Source organism: Mesoplodon densirostris, chromosome 18 (genome assembly GCF_025265405.1).
Source record: "Mesoplodon densirostris isolate mMesDen1 chromosome 18, mMesDen1 primary haplotype, whole genome shotgun sequence".
Taxonomy (NCBI): Eukaryota; Metazoa; Chordata; class Mammalia; order Artiodactyla; family Ziphiidae; genus Mesoplodon; species Mesoplodon densirostris.
In genome coordinates, this window is record NC_082678.1 from 5,880,616 (window position 1) to 5,907,013 (window position 26,398).

At 40.2% G+C, this 26,398-nt stretch overlaps 1 protein-coding gene across 1 annotated transcript in view; it reads right to left on the reverse strand.

Annotated features, from left to right (window-relative positions):
• Positions 1-2,461: 2,461 nt before the first annotated feature.
• Positions 2,462-26,398, reverse strand: part of KRT24 (keratin 24) — a 43,299-nt gene continuing 19,362 nt past the window's right edge. The window contains 12 exon segments of the mRNA XM_060081694.1: positions 2,462-2,565; positions 2,764-2,842; positions 2,845-2,893; positions 3,100-3,317; positions 3,653-3,784; positions 3,934-4,019; positions 4,022-4,086; positions 4,349-4,504; positions 4,879-4,952; positions 5,163-5,186; positions 5,979-6,256; positions 6,294-6,493. Coding sequence (XP_059937677.1) covers positions 2,462-2,565; positions 2,764-2,842; positions 2,845-2,893; positions 3,100-3,317; positions 3,653-3,784; positions 3,934-4,019; positions 4,022-4,086; positions 4,349-4,504; positions 4,879-4,952; positions 5,163-5,186; positions 5,979-6,256; positions 6,294-6,493 — 1,465 coding nt within the window.

Below are 26,398 nucleotides of genomic sequence, written 5' to 3' on the forward strand. Positions count from 1 at the left end.
CCACTGAGCTACCAGGGAAGTCCCTTGTCTCTTGTTTCTAATCTCTGTGAGGATGGATGCCACCTCCAGCATCCTCACTGTTCTTGTCCATTGTCCTTTGAGGCCAGAAAGACAAGAAGAACCTTATGAATCTCTGGATCAAAGGTCAACAATGAATGTCTATATGCAGGTTGGCATTGGCTCTTCCTTCTTATCCATAAGTCCAACTCTCAGAAAAAAGAAACACATTCCTCTTACTTAAAAGTCAACTGGAGAGCTGAACTTTAGAGTTTCAAAATAAAGCCTATGCCTGTTGTGTGGTTTTAAAATAATTTTAGGGCAGATAATAAAGTGTGAACACTCTGTCCTTAACATTTTATTCAGCACTCTATATAAATTTCAGAATCCAAAATGGTTCAATAATTTCAGTTTTTAAAATCGAATGAGCTCATTTTACTGCACATTCTACTGCATCTCAGTATGTTGGCACCTGTGATCTGGCCCTTTCCATATCTGTAAACAATCATTTAGTACAAATACAGCATCTCAACACATGCCAAGGAAACCCAGAATGAGGGTTTCACCTCAAGATAATTTTCAGAGTAGCCATATACTTTTGCCCTGACATGAGGCTAATACTAGCCATAAACATAGGTCCCAGGTGGTACAGGACTAGAAGACTGGACGTGGGAAGACTCATGGAGAGAGGCTTTCCCGATGTGACTGTGATGGGAGGCCACATACAGCTGGTTTCCATGTCTGTCCTTCCGTCTTTAACCCAGGCTGAATCAGCGAGTTCATATTTCTTAACTTTTCAGTAGAGGAGAAACATCCAAGGTTTAATATGCTGTAATGCTTTGATGGGAAACATATGTTTGACTTAAGACAGTGTTGCTCTTTTTCTCTGAATAGTGGTTGATGCTTAGCTATCAACTTCATTCTGTGGTTACAGAGTGCCTACAGATTCATTTTTTATGTTTTATTCAATGTGCCTAGAGGAAAACAAACTACATTATTTGGTTGTTTTTATTACTAAGGTTTGACACTCTCATGCAGCTCTTATTGATTTTATATTTGAAGGTACAATTTACATGAATCACATTCAGGTTTACTCTTTTGTAATTTTTAATTTGGGTTTTTATGCCAAGTCCCATGTCCCTTTCTTAAGGACTGGCTTGTGGGATTGATGATCTAATTTGTGGTCTGGTCATATTAAATTCCTTCAGTGGGAAAGTCCTTACCCAGCCTGGCTTTGTCCTTTGCCTATTTCTTCCTGAGACTGACCCATACCATCCCCTACCCTACTTTAACAGGCTTCCCAAGCAAGACAAGACAGAGCTCTGTGGACCACCCATGAGGTAAAAGACTTCAGCAATGGAGAGTGGGAATAGGAAACACCAGCTTGGCTAAGTGACAATTTTTGGTTAGAGGTGTGGCTAGATTTGACAAGGGAGCAAATATCTGAGCATCTATTCCCTTTGGGACTTACAAGGTTTTCGGAAATCTGGCACCATATCACATATCCTATCTTCTTTCCCAAGACTTATTTTGACCAGTCTCCTAAATGTTCTGCAAACATGCACTGTCAGATTCCTGCGGCACTTCTGGTGGATACTGTGGAATCAAGCCCTTCACTGTTAACATCCTGTATTGTCTGCTATCTTCTTTGTGTTTTTAGCTTTCCTCTCCATCTAAAATGTAAGCTTCTTGAAATAGGAGGCATATCTTATGTTTCTTTTTTTTTTAATTAACTAATTAATTAATTAATTTTGGCTGCACCGGGTCTCAGTTGCGGCATGTGGGATCTAGTTTCCTGACCAGGGATTGAACCCGGGCTCCCTGCACTGGGAGAGCAGAGTCTTACCCACTGGACCACCAGGGAAGTCCCTATGTTTCTTTTTATCTCATGAAATAGTTCAGTGATGGACATAAAGAAACTAGACATTAATTAATTATAGACTGATTATTCAATCTCATCCTTTTTTGTGGGCTAAGCTGTTGGCTGTAGTTTTAGGGACACTGAGGTCTAATTTCAGCTATCACTGAGTTTTAATGTGATGTTAAAATTTCCCACATACAAAATGGCTAGAATTTTCATTCTCATGAAGAAGACACTATGTAAATAATGAATAATGTGTACATTATTATTTGTAACAATAATGCAGCTAGATCATAATCTAAAGCTTCATTTCTGGGTAAAATATTGAATTTCTTTTAAAAAGTTCAGAAATAATTTAGTTGACTTGCAAAAGTAAATTTATTGAAGCATAGAAACAATTAGAGCAAAGCTGTCGTTTCAACTTTTTCAAGAGAATTCTAATAAGAAAAGAAAAAGATGCAGAAAAATTGGTTAGTCATCTATTTCTGTATGGAAACTTTTTCCCGAAGTTAGCCGGAAAGATGGCTAAATTGATGCAGCTTCTTCATTCGTGTTGTTTAGATTTTTTTCTCTGAAGGACACTGTTGTTGATCTGGAAATTGCCTATTTAAGTTTCACCTCAGAAACATTGCTGACTTGAGATGAGACAACTTTGCCATCCACCACCTCCTCTGCGATGGTCTTAGTCACTCTAGTCTTGCTTGGATCTGAAAATCAAAGAATCACAATGTCAGTCTGGAAACTGTCACAGAAACATAGATCAAGAGAAATCCAAATGCATTCACTGAGTATGTTCTGTCTGGGTAAGATGACGTGAACGCTAGTATACACTTTTTATATGACAAGCAATGTGTGCCTTTACGTTTCAATTATAAAATTATCAGGAACATGAAAAAAATATCTACCTCTTCCTTGGACAGAACAGCTTCCAGATCTTGAATCACTAGACATGGATGAATCCCTGGATCTGGTGTTTCTGGACCCCGTGTTTCTGATCCCGAGTTTCTAAAATCAGATCCTCCAAAACCAGAACCACTGGAGAAAAAAAGAATTGTTTTCCTTTGCAGTTTGCAAAGGCAGGAGAAACCCTCCATGCAGAGGGCTCTTTCCCATGAAGGCAGCTGTCATTTTATTGGACTCTTTTACTTTATAAATACAAGTCTGCTCCCCAAGCCCCTTTTTGGTTTCATAATGTAAATACACCAAGGTCTGCGTTTAGCATGTTCCTGACTTTCATTTACCCTCCTTCTCCATCAAGCAGGCAGTGGTAGGTATCAATCTCCATCTCCAGGCGGGTCTTGATGCCCAACAGCTGCTCATACTCTGTGTTCTGGCATTCAGTCTCACCCCGGATCTGGCAGATCTGCTCCTCCAGGCCGCTGATCTGCATCTGAATTTGTGACAGCTGTGCCATGTAGCCAGCCTCTGTGTCAGCCAAGGTCCCTTCCAGGGAGCTTTTCTAAGGGAAAAAGCAAATAAAAATTTCATGATGAAAATAAATCATTGGATGATTAAAAGAATACATTTTATAGGATACTGGGAGAAATGCACTTTCCATGAGTTACAACCTCTATTGCTCTATCATTGCTTTCTTAATTTTTGTTGCCATTACTTTTTTAAAATGAAATCTTTTTTAGAAATAAATATATTACTTTTAACTGGAACGTCTCATGCTTTCAACAACCACAATACAGTCCTCCCTAATCCAGCTTTTATTATGTGCCAAGTGGAACATCTTGGCAAAGAAAACCGAATTGCTCCATTGGAGATTTTTGAAAAGCTCTTTGCACAAACCATGGCCAGTTGGGACTGCAGCTCAATTTCCAGGGCTTGCAGAGTGCGTTTCAGTTCTGTGATCTCATTCCTGGTGGAACTGGCTGACCTGGCATCAGCATCAGTAGAGATCTGTGCCTGCAGAGATGCGCTCTAAATACAAATAAAATGCAATCCCATTGCAGGCTGATGATGAGTTGAGGCTGATGAGATGGGGCTGATGAGATGAGGCTGATGAGATGAGCGGAAGTGGCATGTGTGTGTCCGCGGGCAGGGCTCGGAGGCTCAGGGTGATGATCTACCTGCTCGTTGAACTGCTCTTCAGCCTTGCGGCGGTTCTGCTCAGCCAGCTCCTCATGCTGTGCCCTCATGTCATTCAGTAACTTAGGTCCGTCCCTGGGTTCAGTTCTACTGTCACACCCCCTCCGGAGCTTCGTCGCATACTCTTCATTTCTAGCATGAAGGGAAAATAGACCAGAGTGATGAAAACTGAAAAGTAATGACTTCCTAAAATGTGCTTAAGCCAACAAAAAGTTAAAACTAGGACACTGAAGGGAAAAAAGAACGCAACAAATTCACATATAATTTTCTCATCACTACTTTTCTCCCCCAGTTATAGAAGTTGGAAATCCATCCAGATGGAATTTACTGTCATAGAATGGATGTGGGGGAAACTCTGTAGGCCAGAGTCATTTAATCGTGGATCCTGTTTCTACCTCCTGGTGGTTCTTCTTCAGGTAGGCCAGCTCCTCTGTGAGGCTCTCAGTCTGCATCTCCAAGTCAGAGCGAGTCATGGTCAGGTCATCCAGGACTTTTTGCAGGACATTGATGTCAGCCTCCATGGTCTGCCGGAGATGCAGCTCGTTCTTGTAGCTGGAAGGGTACAGACAGCCCAGTTCAAAGAGTACAGTCCATTCTTACATATTCAAGAAAATATTTTCTCCCCTGAGCAATTTGATCATTGGAGGCTAAGTTTTCTCTTAGGGGTTTTTCCCTTGTAAAGAAAAATCTGAGCCTTACGTTAATTCTATTGATGGCCAATATTTTTGATAACAAAAATTTCATCCTGAATTTGCCTTTCTTTTCTTGTTGGTGGAATGATGGTTTTGAAAATATACCCTTGGGATGTTTGTGAATTCAGGTCTTGATCCCCTAAAAGGTTTCTTTAAAATTTAGAGTAAACTAAGCCAAGGGATTGAATTTTATTTCCCCTAGGACGTTTGTTTTCAAGTCTTCATTTTTCTTACTTCAGTCTGAAGTCATCAGCAGTCAGTCTGGCATTGTCAATTTGCAGAACAATCCCAGCATTTTCTTTTCTTTTCTTTTCTTTTTTTGCCGTAAGCGGGCCTCTCAGTGTTGTGGCCTCTCCCGTTGCGGAGCACAGTCTCCGGACGCGCAGGCTCAGTGGCCATAGCTCACGGGCCCAGCCACTCCGCGGCATGTGGGATCTTCCCGGACCGCGGCACGAACCTGTATTCCCTGCATCGGCAGGCGGACTCTCAACCACTGCGCCACCAGGGAAGCCCCCAGCATTTTCAGTAGTGGCAGTAAGGATCTAGAAAAGACAATAATAGTGAATAAATCATGGGTGCTTTTTACCTGCGTCTACATGCCCACCTGTGAGAGTAGATGTCTCCTGAGTTAGCTTTTAAAGGTGAATTACTTTGAAAATCTGCTTAGTAATGACACCTGCATTGATAATCCTAATGTATTTAGACATCTTTCTGCAAAAATTAACAGCTTGCACATTTATTGGAATGGGCATGGAACATTGTTTTACAGAACACAATCCTCTGAATATTTCTGATGCTTTGGAAGATCAGTTCTATGGGCTCTTTCAGAAACAGTGTGAAACATGAATTCCACTTCCAAAAAAGTCTTTAAAAATATACTTCCCATACACCGTGGTTAAACATTTTAGATTCCACCACATTCTCATACAATATTTGCACCAGACTTTCTAGGAAGAAAAATAGTTGTAAGACTATTTAAATCTAGCAAGACACTAAAATACGTCAACCTGCCAGAATTAATCACAAAATAATTAGATGAAGCTTGTGTCAACTCATAGCCATCACTCTTACGTTAATTAGCTACCTGGCATTGTATAAATTTTACTCTTATGTAGAAATACTCAAATGTAAGATGCAAACAAAATTAATGTGGTTGGATGTCGTGTATACAATACTGTCATAGTTAAAGCACACCAAGTCCCATTTTACATATACAACAAAACAGATATGTTTTTAAATAATTCCTTGATTTAAATTCACCATCATGGTCCATGATCTGAATAAATGGGAAAGCTACAGAAGTAATAGAAATTCAGACCTGGCTAGTGTCTCACCTGATTCCTAAGGTCTTCAATGATTGGATGGTATTTGCTGTAATCTCTTCCAGCTCCACCGTCTCCAGACCCAGGCCCAAATTTGTCATACCGCTCCTTGATTTTGTTCTCCAGATCAGCGTTAGCCTCCTCCAGGGCTCTGACTTTGTCTAGGTAATTGGCCAGCTAGTCACTGAGGTTCTGCATGGTTTGCTTTTCACCTCCACAGAAAAGCCCCCTATGGCCAACACCACCACCCATACCACCACCATAGCTGTAGAAGCCTCCACTAGCACCCCCTGCGGAATCCAGCCCCCCCGAATCCAGCCCCTCCACCAAAGCCAATCCCAGAGCCTGAAGCTCCTCCCAAACCGCCCCCTATTGAGCAGCTACCAAAACCCCCTCCAAAGCTGCCTCCAAAGCCCATGCTGGAGCCCCCACTCAGGCCACAGCTGCCGGCCCCTCCTCAGAATCCCCGGGCAGAGCCTCCCCCCAGACTGCATCTGCTTCCACTGCTGAAGCTGCTACCACCAGCCCTGGAGGAGGACACGCAAGATGAGCAAGACATGGTGTTCCTGAAAAGGGTTGGTTTGTCCGGGTGAGGAGGAGAGTTGATCGGGAACAGCCTATTTGCAGGCTGCCTTTTTGGCCCTTATATACATACTTTTAGGGTGTTCCTTTTCCGTGTCAGTTCTTAATTCCTGTTACCCTTTTGCTCATCCTCAATTGGATACATATTTTTTTCCTCCCTAATCCACTCTACTGACTTTTTTTCTGAAGCTGGGTCAGAGCCTCGGGGCATTTACTATATCAAGAAAAAAAGAAAAAAAAGGTGGAGCAAAGCAAAAAAACCTATTTTTCAGAATTATAGTTTTAATCTTTCAGAGGTTTTGATGAGTGGTAATTCTTTTCTGAGAGCAATTCTGTTAAATTTGCTTCATGATTTCCCAGTTGCAGAGCACATCTCCAGATTAACAGATGTAATTAAAATACTTAATAGGACCAGAATGGAAATTTCCCATCAAACTTGTGACTTTTTGTTCATATTGTTCTCTTAAAGTTGAAATGAGCTTTAGCATCAGCATGTTTCAGATTTACTTAATTGTCCTTCTCTGTGAGTAGTTCAATCAGCATATTTCTAAGGTTGTTGAAGTTTGTGATTTTAGATGACTGTGCTACAAAGATGCTTTTCTTACTGATTGAATTTGACTCTGATATAATGATACCAACTTCCTTCTTTAGAATCAAATCCTAAGAAACGAAAAGATAATGTTGATTTCTTTGATAACTGGAGAAGGGGATCTGAGTCACTTCTTTTAAATTTTATTTATTATTATTTTTTTTGGCTGTACCACAGGGCATATGGGATCTTAGTTCCCTGACCAGGGATTGAACCCGTGCCCCCAGCAGTGGAAGCACAGGGTCCTAACCACTGGACAGCCAGGGAATGCCCTAAATTTATTTTATTTTTTATTTTATTTAAAAAAATTTTATATGAATCACTTTTTAAAAATAGATCTTTATTGGAGTATAACTGCTGCACAATACTGCGTTAGTTTGTTTGTTGTACAACAAAGCGAATCAGCCATATGCATATATATATCCCCATATCCCCCTCCCTCTTGAGCCTCCCTCCCACCCTCCCTATCCCACCGCTCTAGGTCATCGCAAAGCATCGAGCTGATCTCCCTGTGCCATGCTGCTGCTTCCCACTAGCTATCTATTTTACATTCAGCAGTGTACATATGTCGATGCTACTCTCACTTTGCCCCAGCTTCCCCCTCCCCGACCCCGTGTCCTCAAGTCCATTCTCTTATGTCTATGTCTTTATTCCTGCCCTGCCCCTAGGTTCATCAGTACCTTTTTTTTCTTTTTAGATTCCATATATATGTGTTAGCATATGGTATTTGTTTTTCTCTTTCTGACTTACTTCACTCTGTATGACAGACTTTACATCCAACCACCTCACTACAAATAACTCAATTTCGTTTCTTTCTATGGCTGAGTAATATTCCATTGTATATATGTGCCACATCTTCTTTATCCATTCATCTGTTGACGGGCATTTAGGTTGGTTCCATGTCCTGGCTACTGTAAACAGTGCTGCAGTGAACATTGTGATACATGTCTGTTTTTGAATTATGGTTTTCTCAGGGTATATGCCCAGTAGTGGGATCACTGGGTCATATGGTAATTCTATTTTTAGTATTTTAAGGAAACTTCATACTGTTCTCCATAGTGGTTGTATCAATTTATATTCTCACCAACAGTGCAAGGAGCGTTCCCTTTTCACCACACCCTTTCCAGCCTTTATTTTTTCTAGACTTTTTGATAATGGCCGTTCTGACAGGTGTGAGGTGATACCTCATTGTAATTTTGATTTGCATTTCTCTAATAATTAGTGACGTTGAGCATCTTTTCATCTGTCTCTTGGCCATCTGTATGTCTTCTTTGGTGACATGTCTATTTAGGTCTTCCACCCATTTTTTAATTGAATTGTTTGTTTCTTTGATACTGAGCTGCGTGAGCTGTTTGTATATTTTGGAGATTAATCCTTTGTCAGTTGCTTCGCTTGCAACTATTTTCTCCCATTCTGAGGGTTGTCTTTTCATTTTGCTTAAGGTTTCCTTTGCTGTGCAAAAGATTTTAAGTTTCATTAGATCACATTTGTTTATTTTTGTTTTTATTTCCATTACTCTAGGAGGTGGGTCAAAAAGGATCTTGTTGTGGATTATGTCAGAGTGTTTTTCCTATGTTTTCCTCTAAGAGTTTTATAGTTTCAGGTCTTACATTTAGGTCTTTAATCCATTTGGAGTTTATTTTTGTGTATGGTGTTAGGGAGTGTTCTAATTTCATTCTTTTACATGTAGCTGTCCAGTTTTCCCAGCACCACTTACTGAAGAGGCTGTCTTTTCTCCATTGTATGTTCTTGCTTCCTTTGTCATAAATTAGGTGACCATATGTGCATGGGTTTATCTCTGGGCTTTCTATTCTGTACCATTCATTGATCTAGATTTCTGTTTTTGTGCCAGTATCGTACTGTCTTGACTACTGTAGCTTTGTAATAAAGTTTGAAGTCAGGGAGCCTGATTCCTCCAGCTCTGTTTTTCTTTCTCAAGATTGCTTTGGCTATTCAGGCTCTGTTATGTTTCTATATGAATTTAAAATTTTTTGTTTGAATCCTGTGAAGAATGTCATTGACAGTTTGATAGAGATTGCATTGAATCTGTAGATTGCTTTGGGTAGTATACTCATTTTCACAATATTGATTCTTCCAATCCAAGAACATGGTATATTTCTCCATCTGTTTATGTCATTTTTGATTTCTTTCATCAGTGTTTTATAGTTTTCTGAGTACAGGTCTTTTGCCTCCTTAGGTAGGTTTATTCCTAGGTATTTTATTCTTTTTGTTGCGATGGTAAATGGGTTTGTTTCCTTAATTTCTCTTTCTGATTTTTCATTGTTAGTGTATAGGAATGCCAGAGATTTCTGGGAATTAATTTTGTATCCTGCAACCTTACCAAATTCATTGATTAGCTCTAGTAGTTTTCTGGTGGCATCTTTAGGATTTTCTATGTATAGTATCATGTCATCTGAAAACAGTGACAGTTTTACTTCTTTTCCAATCTGTATCCCTTTTGTTTCTTTTTCTTCTCTGATTGACATGACTAGGACTTCCAAAACTATGTTGAATAAGAGTGGCAAGAGTGGATATCCTTGTCTTGTTCCTGATCTTAGTGGAAATGCTTTCAGTTTTTCACCATTGAGTATGATGTTTGCTGTGGGTTTGTCATATGTGTCCTTTTATTATGTTGAGGTAGTTTCCCTCTATGCCCATTTTCTGGAGAGGTTTTTTTTTTTTATCATAAATGGTGTTGAATTTTGTCAAAAGCTTTTTCTGCATCTACTGAGGTGATCATTTGGTTTTTATTCCTTAATTTGTTAATTTGGTGTATCACACTGGTTGTTTTGCGTATATTGAAGAATCCTTGCATCCCTGGAATAAATCCCACTTGATCATGGTGTATGGTCCTTTTAATATGTTGTTGGATTCTGTTTGCTAGTATTTTGTTCAGGGCTTTTGCATCTATGTTCATCAGTGATATTGGTCTATAATTTTCTTTTTTTGTGATATTTTTGTCTGGTTTTGGTGTCAGGGTGATGGTGGCCTCATAGAATGAATTTGGGAGTGTTCCTTCCTCTGCAATTTTTTGGAAGAGTTTGAGAAGGATAGGTGTTATCTCTTCTCTAAATGTTGGATAGAATTCACCTGTGAAGCCATCTGGTCCTGGGCTTTTGTTTTTTGAAAGATTTTAAATTACAGTTTCAATTTCATTACTTGTGATAGGTCTGTTTATATTTTCTAATTCTTCCTGATTCAGTCTTGGAAAACTGTACCTTTCCAAGAATCTGTCCATTTCTTCATGGTTGTCCATTTTATTGGGATATAGTTGTTTGTAGTAGTCTTTTATAATGCTTTGTATTTCTGCAGAGTCAGTTATGATTTCTCCTTTTTCATTTCTAATTTTATTGATTTGCATCCTCTCCCTTTTTTTCTTGATGAGTCTGGCTATGGGTTTATCAATTTTGTTTATCTTCTCAAAGAACCAGCTTTTAGTTTTATTGATCTTTGCTATTGTTTTCTTTGTTTGTATTTCATTTATTTCTTCTCTGATCTTTATGATTTCTTTCTTTGTACTGACTTTGGGTTTTCTTTTTCTTCTTTCTCTAGTTGCTTTAGGTGTAGGGTTAGATTGTGTATCTGAGATTTTTCTTGTTTCTTGAGGTGAGATTGAATTGCTATAAACTTCCCTCTTAGAACTGCTTTTGGGTCACTGTGTTTTCACTGTCATTTGTTTTTATGTATTTTTAAATTTCCTCTTTGATTTCTTCAGTGATCTCTTTGTTATTTAGTAGTGCACTTTTTAGCCTCCATGTATTTGTGGTTTTTACAGTTTTTTTCCTGTAATTGATTTCCAGTCTCATAGTGTTGTGGTCAGAAAAGATGTTTGATATGATTTCAATTTTATTAAATTTTCTGAGGCTTGATTTGTGACCCAAGATGTGATCTATCTTGGAGGACGTTCTGTTTGCTCTTGAGAAGAAAGTGTATTCTGCCACTTTTGGGTGGAATGTTCTATAAATATCAGTTAAATCTATCTGGTCTATTATGTCATCTAAAGCTTGTGTTTCCTTATTTATTTTCTGTTTGGATGATCTGTCCATTGGTGTAAGTGGGGTGTTAAAGTCCTCTACTATTATTGTGTTACTGTCGATTTCCCCTTTATGGTTGTTAGCATTTGCCTTATGTGTTGAGGTGCTCCTGTGTTGGGTCCATAAACATTTATAATTGTTATATCTTCTTCTTGGATTGATCCCTTGATCATTATGTAGTGTCCTGCCTTATCTCTTGTAATGTCATTATTTTAAAGTCTATTTTATCTGATAGGAGTATTGCTACTCCAGCTTCCTTTTGATTTCCATTTGCATGGAATATCTTTTTCCATCCCTTCACTTTCAGTCTGTATGTCTCCCTAGGTCTGAAGTGGGTCTCTTGGTGACAGCATATATATGGGTCTTGCTTTTGTATCCATTCAGCCAGTCTGCGTCTTTTGGTTGGGGCATTTAATCCATTTACATTCAAGGTTATTATTGATATGTATGTTCCTATTACCATTTTCTTAATTGTTTTGGGTTTTCTTTTGTAACATCTTTACTGGAGTATAATTGCTTTACAATGGTGTGTTAGTTTCTGCCGTATAATGAAATGAATCAGCTATACATATACGTACATCCCCATATCTCCTCCCTCTTGTGTCTCCCTCCCACCCTCCCTATCCCACCCCTGTAGGTGGACACAAAGCACCGAGCTGATCTCCCTGTGCTATGTGGCTGCTTCTCACTAGCTATCTATTTTACATTTGGTAATGTATATATGTCCATGCCACTCTCTCACTTTGTTTGGGTTTGTTTTTGTGGATCTTCTTCTCTTGTGTCTCCCACCTAGAGAAGTTTCTTTAGCATTTGTTGTAAAGCTGGTTTGGTCATGCTGACTTCTCTTAGCTTTTGCTTGTCTGAAAAGCTTTTGACTTCTCCATCGAATCTGAATGAGATCCTTGCTGCATAGAGTAATCTTGGTTGTAGGTTTTTCTCTTTCATCCCTTTAAGTATATCCTACCACTCCCTTCTGGCCTGCAGAGTTTCTGCTAAAAAATCAGCTGATAACCTTATGGGGATTCTTTGTATGTTATTTTCTGTTTTTCCCTTGCTGCTTTTAATATTGTTTCATTGAATTTAATTTTTGTTATTTATTTTTTTTTTTTTAGGATTTTTATTTATTTATTTATTTATTTATTTTGCGGTACGCGGGCCTCTTACTGTTGCGGCCTCTCCCGTTTCGGAGCACAGGCTCTGGATGCGCAGGCTCAGTGGCCATGACTCACGGGCCCAGTTGCTCCACGGCATGTGGGATCTTCCCGGACCGGGGCACGAACCCGTGTCCCCTGCATCGGCAGGCGGACTCTCAACCACTGCGCCACCAGGGAAGCCCAATTTTTGTTATTTTGATTAATATGTGTCTTGGTGTGTTTCTCCTAGGGTTTATCCTGTATGGGACTCTCTGTGCTTCCTGGACTTGGGAGACTATTTCCTTTCCCATGTTAGGGAACTTTTCCACTATAATCTCTTCAAATACTTTCTCAGACCCTTTCTTTTTCTCTTCTTCTGGGACCCCCTATAGTTTGAATGTTGGTGCATTTAGTGTTGTCCTGGAGGTCTCTGAGATTGTCTTCAATTCTTATCAGTCTTTTTTCTTTATTCTGCTCCTTGGCAGTTATTTCCACCATTTTGTCTTCCAGCTCACTTATTCGTTCTTCTGCCTCAGTTATTGTGCTACTGATTCCTTCTAGTGTATTTTTCATTTCAGTTATTGTGTTGTTCATGTCAGTTTGTTTGTTCTTTAGTTCTTCTAGATCTTTGTTAAACATTTCTTGTATTTTCTCAATCTGTGCCTCTATTCTATTTCCAAGATTTGGGTCATTTTTTTTTTTTTTTTTTTTTTTTGCAGTACGTGGGCCTCTCACTGCTGTGGCCTCTCCCATTGTGGAGCACAGGCTCCGGACTCGCAGGCTCAGTGGCCATGGCTCACGGGCCCAGCTGCTCCACGGCATGTGGGATCTTCCCGGATTGGGGCATGAACCCGTGTCCCCTGCATTGGCAGGTGGACTCTCAACCACTGTGCCACCAGGGAAGCCCGATTTGGGTCCCTTTTACTATCATTACTCTGAATTCTTTTTTTTTAAAGGAAAGAACTTTTATTAATTAATTTATTTTTGCTGTGTTGGGTCTTCGTTTCTGTGCGAGGGCTTTTCTCTAGTTGTGGCAAGCGGGGGCCACTCTTCATCGTGGTGCGTGGGCCTCTCACTATCGCGGCCTCTCTTGTTGCAGAGCACAGGCTTCAGACGCGCAGGCTCAGGAGTTGTGGCTCACGGGCCCAGTTGCTCCGCGGCATGTGGGATCTTCCCAGACCAGGGCTCGAACCCGTGTCCCCTGCATTAGCAAGCAGATTCTCAACCACTGCACACCAGGGAAGCCCACTCTGAATTCTTTTTCGGGTAGATTGCCTATTTCCTCTTCATTTATTTGGTCTCATAGGTTTCTACCTTTCTCCTTCATCTGTGACATATCTTTTTGCCATCTCATTTTTTTTCCCTTTTTTTATGAGTGGGATTGTGTTCCTGTCTTAATGGTTGTTTGGCCTGAGGCTTCCAACACTGGAGTTTTTAGGCTGTTGTGTAGAACTGGGTCTTGTGCTGAGATGAGGACCTCCAGGAACGCTCACTCCAATAAATATTACCTGGGGTCTGAGGTTCTCTGTTAGTCCAGTGGTTCAGACTCAGAGCTCCCACCACAGGAGCTTTGGCCTGATCCCCAGCTCGTGACCAAGATCCCGCAAGCTTCCCGGGGCAGCAAAAAAAAAAAAGGAAAAAAGAACAATAACAAAGTAAAAAATAAAATTAGACTAGGAAACTAACAGATATGTTAGAAAAAAATATATATAGATGAGACAACAACCAGAAGGTAAAACAAAACCACAACAGTAAAAAAGAAGAGAAAAGAAAAAAAAAGGCAGAAAAGGCCTTGGCTGTGGAGGGCGGGGCCTAAGCAGGGGTGAGGTTCGGGCGGTGGGCGGGGCCTATGCTTAGGACCCACAGGGCTGGAAAAGGCCCTGTGGGGTGTGGGAGTTGGGGCTTAGGCACAACAGAACAGAAGGGGCCCAGGCGTGCCTCCCACCTGTAGTTTCAGAGGGTGGGAGACTCACCTTGGAGCCCAGCAGGCTTCCTGGGCTCAAGTGGGCAGGGGGAAACGCCCTTGTTCCTCTCCTGCTCCTCTGGTCCTGTAGGGCCCCTCCCATCCGCCTCTCCTGATCTCCCCAGCCTCCCTCCTATGCCCCCAGGACCAACCCAGCCCAGAGGGGACCTCTGAGGGTGTAGGACCCAGCCGGAGAGCCGGGTAGATTTCCCCTGCCGATTGGGCAGGGGAAACGCTGCGCACGCTCCCTCCTGATCCGAGCCCCTGAGGGTCCCTCCAGGCGTGGGAACCCCTGCCCCCTCTCAGCCACCCTTCAGGGACACCGGTCCTGTCCAGCCTCCACTTCTCCTCCCCCTTCAGTCCCCCTACGTCCTACCAGTTATCTTGGGGGTTCTTCCCATCTCCTTGGGCATCGGGGTCCCCCACCAGTGTCCGGCAGGTGCCCTAGTTGTGGGGAGACTCAAACTCCATGTCTTCCCACAGCACCATCTTTGAGAGATGATTCTAATGTGATTTAAAGTATCCCAAATTTTTTAAAAAAGGATAAACTCCCCAACTCGTTTCATGTAGCTAGTATAACATTAATATAAAAACCTGATAAAGGAGACTTCCCTGGTAGCGCAGTGGTTAAGAATCTGCCTGCCAACGTAGGGGACGTGGGTTCGATCACTGGTCCGCGAAGATCCCTGGTCCATGAAGATCCCACATGCTGCGGAGCAACTAAGACCCTATGTGAGTCACTTCTGAGACCCAGTGTTAGGCTTGGAGTGATTTTGCGGATACCAAAATCTGGAGTTTCCCGTCTACTCTCTGTTCAGGTTTTTTTCTGTTTTTGTTTTAAAGGTATTTAGAAAAGAGGATCTGGATCCACTTCCGATAACTAATGTTATGATTGGGGTCATATTTTATAGATACTGAAATCTAGAATCCTCCCGGGTCTTTCACTTTCTGCTTCCTGTTTTTCTGTCTCTTTGTTCTTTAGATTATTTCCATTTGCCTCTGCTAGTAGTTTCTCTGTTTTGAAAGTGTTTTCTTTCTTCTTTTTTTTAAGACAAATACTGTATGATTCTATTTATATGAGGTACCTGCTGTAGTCAAATTCAGAGACAAAAAATAGAATGGTGGTTGCCATGGGCTCGGGGGAGGGGAAATGAGTTGTTCGGTGGGTACAGAGTTTTAGTTTTGCAAGATGCAAGTAGTTCTGGAGATTGGTCACGTAACAAAGTCAATGTACCTAACACTCCTGAACTGTACACTGAAAAATAATTAGGATGGTAAATTTTTTTAAATTAATTAATTAATTAATTTGGTTTTGGCCGCACTGGGTCTTCATTGCTGTGCACAGTCTTTCTTGAGTTGCGGCGAGTGGGGGCTACTCTTCGTTGCAGTGCACGGGCTTCTCATTGCGGTGGCTTCTGTTGTTGTGGAGCACGGGCTCTAGGTGTGCAGGCTTCAGTAGTTGTGGCTCGCAGGCTCTAGAGCGCAAGCTCAGTAGTTGTGGCACACGGGCTTAGTTGCTCCACGGCATGTGAGATCTTCCTGGTCCAGGGCTTGAACCCATGTCTCCTGCATTGGCAGGCGGATTCTTAACCATTGCACCACCAGGGAAGTCCCAGGATGGTAAATTTTATGTTATGTGCATTTAACCACAATTTTAAAAAAGTGTTTGTTTTGTTTTGTTTTGTTTTAAAGTATAGATGCTTCCAAAAATATTTCTTGGCCTTCTGAGCTTTAGGCTCAAGTCACTGACTTTTGTTTATTTACAACTTTCTTGCTTATCTTGGCAGGCTTGTTAAACTATGTGCTTGCTTGAATCTTTATATTCAATCATTTGTTATCCAGTGTTCTGCCTTCTTTTAATTTTCCTTGGACTGCTTTTGATGGGGACACCTTATGAAATAGTGATCATTCCTTTTACTGTGTAACTCTTTAAGTTCTTAACTTTTAGGTTCTACCACATTGTTTTTGCAGTAGTGGTGTGTGACTGTTCTTATACTTAGCGTGCCACTGCTTCGAGGGGTACAAGGTGTTTCCTAAGCTTGAAATCGTTAAGCTGGGAGTAATTCTCATTATACCCTTCTAAGGTAGGTTAAAAAATGCACCACACATTACAGGATGTTGGTCATCTTACCTCACCCCTCCCCAAAGCTATGAAACCAAAGAAGTCTAAACACTAATGGCTAAATTATGTGCAAATATTAGAGATGGGAGGAAAAACATCTTTCTTTTCCTCCCTCTTAAAATAATGAAATGGAATCTTTCCACTTTCATAAAGGCTGGCATTTGGCTAAAAGGTTTAAAGAAAGGAATAACTAAGTGAAAAACTTGATGAAACTTAGAAATTTCAGATCCTGGGTGGAAAGAGCTTTAGGTGGACAGATGAGAAAAGACAAAATTCAGCAGTATCTTTGGCCTCTGAGTTTTGCCTGAGGTTTGTGGAATTTTTCTTTAGTTGTCTTCTGAGTTATGGCAGTTTCAGTTTGGAAGCTTTATATACCTTATGTTTTGGGATATTTGGACGTTTGGGTCACGACTGAGGAAGCTTGTGATGTCAGGTATTCTGTCTTGTTTCCTGTTTTTTAGCTTTCTTCTTAATACAATTTTTAATGCTGGTATCTATGTCTTTTTGGTATTTAAAATTCGCTTAAAAATTAAGTTATTCTGAGATACTTCTCTGACATTATGCTTTTAGTCTACACTTTGGAGGTGACCACTGGGAAGGGTATTTAATGAATAAAATAGCCATTACTGACTCAAATTCTTTGCCTAATGAGGCAGTGTGTAAATAAATGTAGACATAAATCCATAGGAGTTCCTTCTGTTTGTATTTCCTTAAATGCATTTTTATGCTTTCTATATCTATGGGCCTTTTCTTTTAAATGGTGAATCAATCCAACAGACTAATCTTGATTTTGTGATTTGCAAACTGTCTAGAATGTTGGCATTTTGTGGATTAAAGAATTTTAATCACATATGTAAATAAAGTTTTCTTCTTGCCTGAAGTGTTAGAATTCTTGTATAAACATTAGTCTCCATTGTTCTGAGACATCCCCGAATTTAATACGCACTCTATTTGAAATAATGATTTGCCAAAGATCACAAATGAGTTCTTGGCATTTCTTTCATCTGTAAAATGAAAGCTTCAAGAATCTGGTGAGGCTCCAGTGAAACAGAATGTTCAGAAATGCTGGCTTCAGTGCCTGGCATCCAGTGGTTGTTTAATACCTAATCGTTTAGAAGCAATGGACTGAACCCCAGATGTCCAGGCTCCCACTTCAATGCTCTGCCTTCAGTTACATGTAGGTTTGAATACTTTGTGATTAGCGGTTTATTTATTCATTTATTTTTACCTGTAAAGAATCATATAAACTACACTTCACTATAGAACATGATTTTTATAAGTGCAGAATGATTTGCAAATAGTAACCAGCAGCATTTTTTTTTTTTTGGTGAGATAGATTTGTATTTTAAAAGATTACAGAGGAATAAACTGCATGTTTTTAGATTAGGAGGAAAACCAAATAATGAAAGGTATGGCATGTTGCCCCTGATGAGTCTCTCAAGTTAAGAATAGAATGAACTCAGGGCTTCTGCCTTCTGTTCACTCCAGAGAATATTCTGTTATGAGTCTTCCAAATAAAAGCACAAGATCAGAATAGCTAAGGGAAGGAGCTGGGCACAGAGTATTTGTGGAGTGTAGGCAGAAATTTTTGTGGCAGACAGTACGGAAAAGGGAAAAGCTCCCATCTGATGTGTGCACAGCCTCTCTGTAATATGCCACATATTGTGGAGAGATAATAAATATTCATTGAATGAAAGGATGAAAAACAGCACGGCTTGACTGGCTTCATGAACACTTGGATCACTTTTGTCCTTTACTGTGTGTTCTGCCTTCTAAGTCTTTATTTCTCCACCTTCTGGGTTTGTAATTTGGGGTGTGTGTGTGTGTGTGTGTGTGTGTGTGTGTGTTGGTGTGGGGAGGTGTTGTTTGGGGAAAGGGCAGGGAAGGACATGCCAGAATGAGCCAGGGCCTCCCCTGTAGGGAATCGTTGTTTAGGTCAGTGTCCTGGTGGTGGCCACTGTGAGCCTCCCCAGGCTCAACTACTTAGAAGAAAAAAAAACTGCGACAACAAGTATCCTGAAAGGACACTCCAGCTGGATCTGGCACCATCCCTAAATCGATTTCAACCCAGTGTTCTTGTCAGACACCAAAGAAGTTACAGACACCTACAAAAATAGAGCAGAAATCCACCCATGCTGTGACTGTTTCTCTTCCTTCATGCCTTCCTCTCCTTTCCTGAATTCGTTCCCTGTCACCTTTTCCAATCTTCCCTTAATAGCTTCCATTAAGTGTGTCTGTTTGAAGACTTCCTCTTCCCCACCTGCATCTGTTTGGCACCATTTTGCCAAATTTTGTTCTAAGAGAAAATGACTTAGCTTTGTGCTCGTCGTGCTTGAATGCTCTAGAATCCCTTTATGCAGCTCAGTTTTTAAATTTTTCTGAAGATCATTTAGCCAGTTTATGGAGAGTTAAGAGAATGGGCAAGTGACTTTGTAGGGTTGGAGAGTTAAGACAGATTGAAGTAAGCACAGGGACTTTTTTTTGCTTGAGAGGTCCTTTTGGACCTTTCTTCATACCAGGTAGACAATAGCTTCTATTCAGAGAACCCACAGACATCTATAACCCAGACGGTAATGTGAGCGGCAAGGCCCAGCCTCCCGTGGCTCCTGCCATTGCTAAGTCAATCCTCTGGGCATTCTCCCCTCTGTCTCTCTGAGGTTGACCCCTCAGTCTCCTCTGACCTTCTGATCACAGAGAGGCTACAAATTTTTGGTCAAGGAGTCCCAGTGGTAAAAGAATAGTTTTATAGAAAGGAATGGGATGATATTTTATCTCATAGGCTCAGGGGAAACCTTCACCTGTTCATGTCCTCTGTCCTCAGCCATCAGGACTATGACACTTTATAAATATTGTTCTCAAATTCCAACATCTTAGGTGTCTCTAGATGAGGTCACAGTCTCCTGATCTGGAAAACTATTATATTGGACTCTATAATTTTCAGGTTCCCTTCGAGCTCTAATGTGTAGCAATTTGGTTACTAAGTGCATCACTTTCTGGTCAGATTTAAGAAGTGTTTTATATTACAGTTAGGAAGTATTTCCTTTACTAGCCCGTAAGCTGCAAAAGTTCAGCACTTGTACCTAAGAACTGGATAGAGTAATGCTTATTTGGTAGAAATCGTGCCAAATTAGAGGTTAGAAGTTAGAGGTCCTCCTTAACTGGCCTGTACATGTCCATTCCGAGAGGAAACCTGATAAAGATAGCTGACTGAGGAAGGGGGGCTTGCCTAGGAATTCTTCCAAGGCAACCTTCCAATCTGAGTTACAATTGACTAAGCACTCACCGTAGCCTGTTTCTTACCCTCTGCTTTGTCTTGACCTTGTTTGGTCCGGCTTCTCTCTTTTGTGCAGGCCCTTGATCTGCTTGCCCTCAAGCTTGAGCAAGTGCACACACACACAAAAGGCGGAACATGCCCCCTTATCAACTTCTCCTGGGAATCATCTGGCCACAGAGAGACCCTTTTCCTGTCAGACCTCAGCGGTCATTCCTCCTTGGTTGCCTTGCTTCTTCTCCAAAGATTCTGCTTTTCTCTGCCTGCCTCCTCTTTTACTCTATAAAAGAAAACCCTTTTTCTGTGTGATTTTGACACACTTGCAGATTTCTGAGATCACAGCAATCTCCCTGTTGCAAGAGTCTTTCTAACGAAAGTCCTCCTTATTTGTTTTTATTTGACACAATAAGAATTCAATAATAAAAAGACAACCAGAACAACCTTAATTTGTAAATGCAGATACATTCTCCTAAATAACTCTTGGACCAAAGGAAATCAAAGCTGATGTTACAAACCAACTTGAAAGTAATGAAAAGAAGAAAACTTTGTACCTGGACTTTTGGGTTGTAGCTGAAATTATAGAGGAAAATTTATGCCTCACATGGCTGCATTATTAAAGAGAGACAAATAATGAAGAAACTTACTACAAATTTTTTAAAGAACAACAAGATCAAATGGATGAAAAATAAATTAATAAAAATAAGAGCTGACATCACTGAGATAGAAAGTAACAAATACATACAGACGCTCAAAAACTGGTTCTTTAAAGAGACCATTAAAATAGATGACCTCTTTGTGACCCTGGTTAAGGAAAAGAGAGAGAGATTCAAAATGTATACGATTAGAAGAAACAATTAGAAAGATTAGAAATGGGAAAGGAGACATAACTATGGGTAGAGGAAAGGTTAAAATAATTATAAAAGAATGCCATGTACAAGTTAATGGAACACACTTTGGAGATCTTTCTAGTACTTAGCCAAACTGTTATTTGCCCATGAGTGATCTCCGTGCTCATCAGACCCGTCCCACCAAGGCTCATCCCAGGCACAGAAACTGGGTAAGGCTCAGGTAGACAGTCTACTTGCACTGGCCCCGGGGCACAAGGCTGACCCCCGGAGAACAGAGCTGTTGAGAAACCATTGCAGATCTGTGGCCTCGGATGGGAAGGGCTCACAGGACAAGTCTGAATAGAGAGGCTGTAGATCTGGGCCAGGCTTGGGAGGGTTGGCTGTGGGCTTAGGACCCAGGGGGCCAGCCTGTATGGTTACTGTTTTGTGGAGGGAACCCGTGGGAATGCTGGCTCAGAAGCCAGAGCTTTTCAGGAAGGGAGAAAAGGGACAAGATTCAGCTCTGATGACTAGATGAGTGAGAAACAGGTCCCAGCAAGCAGTTGTTCTCCTTCGATGCCTGTGCCCTGGAGGGAGACAGAGAAACCAGGTGTCCGGGAATCCTTGGTTGAAGGGTACCTGGTAAGCCTAGCATCCTTCCCCAATGGCGTTCAACAGCAAGTCCAGGGCCTACCATTGCCGTTCTGGGTGCAGAGTGGACACAAGTATTTCTAAAAAGGGCAAATGGATGATGTTTATGTACTAACCCATCACCTCTTCATGGTAGGTGACTGGGTATTTCTAGAAGCCCTTTGACGTGATTAGTCCTGGAGCCAAGGACCCAAACCATGCCCTGTTCTCTTCTTTCCATGTATCCACATTTTACCACAGTTCAAACCCTGCTTCTTCTAGAATGCTTTTCTTGCCCCACCCACAAATTCCTAACTTACCAGCTTCTCTTACCCACACACTTCTTCTTTCTTAATTGTTCTTAAAAGTTTCTACCACATTTCTTACCACTTGGCTACTCTTTTAGTTTTTTCTTAAAAATGAAAAAAAGGAACATTGTAAAAACTTTTAAATATACAGATGGTTTTTCGTTGAAGATTTAAAAATTTTACCAGTAGTACATATTTATTTCAGAAAAATTAGAAAATGTATATAAACATGTAGCTGGAATAAACATCACCCATATTTCCATTACCCATGAATAGACACTGTTAACATTTATATGTATATTGTTTCAAATTTTTAATAAGCATGTATATAATTTGCATACAATTATTTTTCTTGTACAAGTAGATGACACTGTATTTATTGTCTTGAAACTCTACTTTTCATTTCTCAGTTGATGACTGACATCTTTTCAGGTCAATACATGAACCTGAACAATCTTAATGGCTGCCTGAGACTCCTCTGATGGACTCCGATGGGTGTTTTCTAACAGTCTGTTGATTCTTCATTGTTGGATATTTTATTATGCTTAATTTTTCACTATGATAAACACTGCTAGGAGGAATGGACATTTAATAAATAACTGATTATTTAAGAATAAATTCCTATAAATGGAGTTGCTGGTATATTCTTTTCTTAAAGGCTTTTGATACCTGTTGCTGAGTTGTTCTCATGAAGTTTTTGTTAATTTATTGATACATTCCATCCAGCAATGTATTAGTGCCTTTTGTCTACACCCTTGCAAAAATGAGTATTATCATTAAACAAACTGGACCTGTTTTGATGCCTTTCTTTGATTACTAGAGATGTTGGGCATTGGGCACTTTTTTTTTTTTTTTTTTTTTTTTTTTTTTTTTTTTGCGGTATGTGGGCCTCTCACTGCTGTGGCCTCTCCCGTTGCGGAGCACAGGCTCCGGACGCACAGGCTCAGCGGCCATGGCTCACGGGCCCAGCCGCTCCGCGGCATGTGGGATCTTCCCAGACCGGGGCACGAACCCGCGTCCCCTGCATCGGCAGGCGGACTCTCAACCACAGCGCCACCAGGGAAGCCCCCACTGGGCACTTTTTAATGTTTGTTGGCCATTCATACTTTATGAAGTACTTATGTGTATCACGTACCCATAGATCTGTTCATGAATTTATATATTGGGGACATCAGTCCTTGAACAGCCATATATAAGTACAGTGAAAACCCCTGGTACCATGTGGCATTGATGAAAAATTTAGACATAAAGTGATTGGCTGTTGGCGCTCATTCTGCAACCAGCCCCCAAGAAGGTGGGCTAAAGCTTGTAATTTTCTGCGGTGAGGAGGGGCGATATGGCTGGTGGACAGGCAGGGCTAGGGGGCAGTGGTTAGGGAAGGGGAGTTTCAGGAATGGGGAAGTTGAGCATGAGTCCGGCCAGCTAAACAGGCTGCGGATTCCTGGAACTGCTGCTTTCTTGGAAGTCAGCTGGTCCCGGAATTTTCTCCTGGTTTTAGACATAGAAGACAGCTGCCAGCAGGTGGCGCCAAACTGCAGATGGCAGAAGATGTAAATTGCACAGCCCAAATCTGTAGTTGCCTGACTGGCTAGATGCTTGGATGCTCCTTTGCGTTGGGATGGATTTTTACCATATTCTATTAAGGTTTAAAAGGTTTTTAAACTAAGTTAAAACAGAGAAAAAACTATACTTCTATTTTCTCTGATTCTTTTCATTAAAATGAACCTAGAAGAAAATGATTGTTTTGAAAGTGAGGTAGAAAGGCATTGAGGCATGGTGCTATTTTGTGATGTCTCTTTCTTCAGTTTGGTTTTCATATTCATTTATAGATCAGCACTCGTCAAAGTTTTCAAAACATCAGCTGGGCAATTGACCCCCATTCTTTTCTGTAGATAAAGCTTATTTTCATACCAATGCTTTGGGAAAGTGGTTCAGGTAAGAATATTTCTAAAATGTTTTCTATTAAATTATATACACTTTCTGCTATCTAGTCCAAAGACTTTAGGCAAGTTTTGAATAATTCTCTAGCACTTAGAAAGGGATGAAGAATGCATAATAATTTAGACCAATTTATTTCTTTTAAAATTAAAAATTAAGACCCAGAGTGATGATTTAAGATTTAAAAGTAGTTAATGGTATTGCTTAAATAAAGCTCCAAGGCATCTGCATTTTAATTTGTTTATTTATTCATAAGATAAAGAATATTCCCCATCACATTGCTTTGTAGATTTTGGTGTTGTGTTCAAAAAGGAAATGGGAGCAAAATGTCTGTCTGAATAAACTGGAGTCATATCTTCCTGCTGCACCATAAGATTTTCAAAATTAGATTTGGGAATTTTGATAGCTTCAGAATCATTTATTTTGGGGAAAGGATAAGTTTAATAACTGCTTTCTTAATTGCTCACATTATATATTGTATAACAAGGTAATATGATTGTTTCAAATTCATTGCATTGTTTCTGATTAATATAATCAGAATATATATAATATATGTATTCTGAATATATATATTCAGAATATAATATGTCTGTGCTATTGCTTCATTCATTTACCATTCACCTATTACTCTATTCACTTATGAGTGTATTTGCTTATTAGTCTATTATTTATTATTCAATTTGTTATATTTAGTTATCAATTATTCTGTTTGTTTATTCTATTACCTAATTTCTATTTATAATTCTATTATTTATCTTATTTTATTATTTTATTTTATCATTTATCATTCTATTATTAGTTTATATTTTATACACCAGTAATAAGTCAATTTTTATCAATTATTAACTGAGCATCTTACAAAAAATACTCTGCTAGATCTTGGGAATAAAACTGACATGTCACAGTCCCTAATCTCAAAGAACTTGTGAATAATTTTTGTTGTGTTTTATATGATCACAGCAAGTCTTCTCTTATGTAACTTTCACAATGTTGAGAAAGTGTCAGAAAAATAATTCACTTTTTTCTTTTTTTTACTAAGAAACAATAGAGATTATTTACTGTCTCCATAGTTGACTAGACTCTTGGTTGTAGACTCATAGTGATACAACTAGACTCATAGTTGTAGACTCTTGGTTGCTGATGGCTTATTTATCATCTTCCCTTGCTTACAAACAGCTGCCCTAGTTAGAGACCCAATTTCCGTGTAGCATGGTCCTTTCAGCTCACCTTCCCATCCTACTACGTACTTCACACCACCTTCTGTCACAGACTTCTATTATATCCTGCTACCCAGCAGTAGAAACCAGATTTTCTCTCTAGTGTTGCTGCTGAAGTTTTGAGCTGCTGCCCTGCTGCTAAAACCAAGACCCCATCTGTCACCTGCTGCCAAAGACTTGTGGCACCTCCATAAGGCCCATTAGTCCAAATTTCTTTCCACCATAAAGCTGTCAGGGCCAATGTGGGCAATGCTGGAGAGGAGAACACCTATGTTCCTGCTGTTGGGCGCTCCAAGTCATTCTAAAGTGCCAATATCTTTAGTGGTATGTCCTTTCTATATTAAATTCAACAAGCATTTATCGAGCACTTACTCTGATTGATAATGTGCTGGGAACCAGGGATAGTACATCAACAGATCTGCAGAATTTCAGGTCAGCTACATGTGGTTAAAATAAGCTAGTGTGAAATTTTATAACTATTTATAACATTGTTTCTAAGAAAATATATTCAAGTTCCCAAAGGCCAGCATGGCATGAAGCCTAAAGGATCCTGGAGTCACATTTTTGCACTTCCACCTCCCCAGTTATTATCTGGCTATTTATCAGCTGTGTGATGTTGAGAAAATTACTTAACATCTATGTACCTTTGTGTTTCTTCATCTGTAAAATGAAGACATTAGTTCCTACTTCATAGAGTTGTCATAAGGATTAAACAAATTATATTCGTAAAGGACCAGGAATAATACGTGACATATGGTAAGTGTGAAATGTGTTTGTTACATAGAAAAGTTTATAAACAACTCTTGGAATACAACCCCCTTTTGAACAGAAGACTGCTTTTGTTTTTAATGACAAGTTGAGGTAATCAATAACCACTATGTCATTGCCCATTTAAAAATAGCTCCCAAATTTTGATCACTAGCAACAGTTACCTAAAAAATAGAAGGCAAGATTATGTATATGCTGCGATGCATTAGGTTTTATTTTAAAAATCCCACAAAACTATTACCTGTAGGAAAGAGGTTGAGGAGTATAGGTTTCTTGCTTGACTCATTAATTCTTCAATTACTGAATATTTGCTGTAATCTCTGGCTGGACCAAATCTCTATTGATTTTGATTTTCGAATCAGCAGCTTGTTTATCCTATATTCTGATAACTGAGGTTCCAAATGGTATGTTTTTCACCTGGGAAAAGCCTGCTGTTGTAGATCCCAGTCATTACATCGTGACACTGCCTTAACTGTAGGAGTGTTTATCACCATGGAAACCTATACTTACACCTACACCACTATCCCTAATTGGCATCGTGTCATTTTTCAAGTTCTAATGACTCATCAGATTCAAGACTTTTTGCCCTTTAAATAAGAAATCATTTTCTTGTCTAATCTCTTCTGCTATTCATGCTTGCATTTCTACATCACTTTTGTGGTTTTCAACCCTTCAGCCTACGTATTAGAGTGTAAGTAAATGCTTATGAGTGATGTGAGAGGCGGTCAGGAAATTTATTTATTTATTTATTTATTTATTTATTTTTGGCTGTCTTGGGTCTTCGTTTCTGTGCGAGGGCTTTCTCTAGTTGCAGCGAGTGGGGGCCACTCTTCATAGCGGTGCGCAGGCCTCTCACTATCGTGGCCTCTCTTGTTGCGGAGCACAGGCTCCAGACGCACAGGCTCAGTAGTTGTGGCTCACAGGCCTAGTTGCTCCGCGGCCTGTGGGATCTTCCCAGACCAGGGCTCGAACCCGTGTCCCCTCCGTTGGCAGGCAGATTCTCAACCACTGCACCACCAGGGAAGCCTGCGGTCAGGAAATTTTACAGAG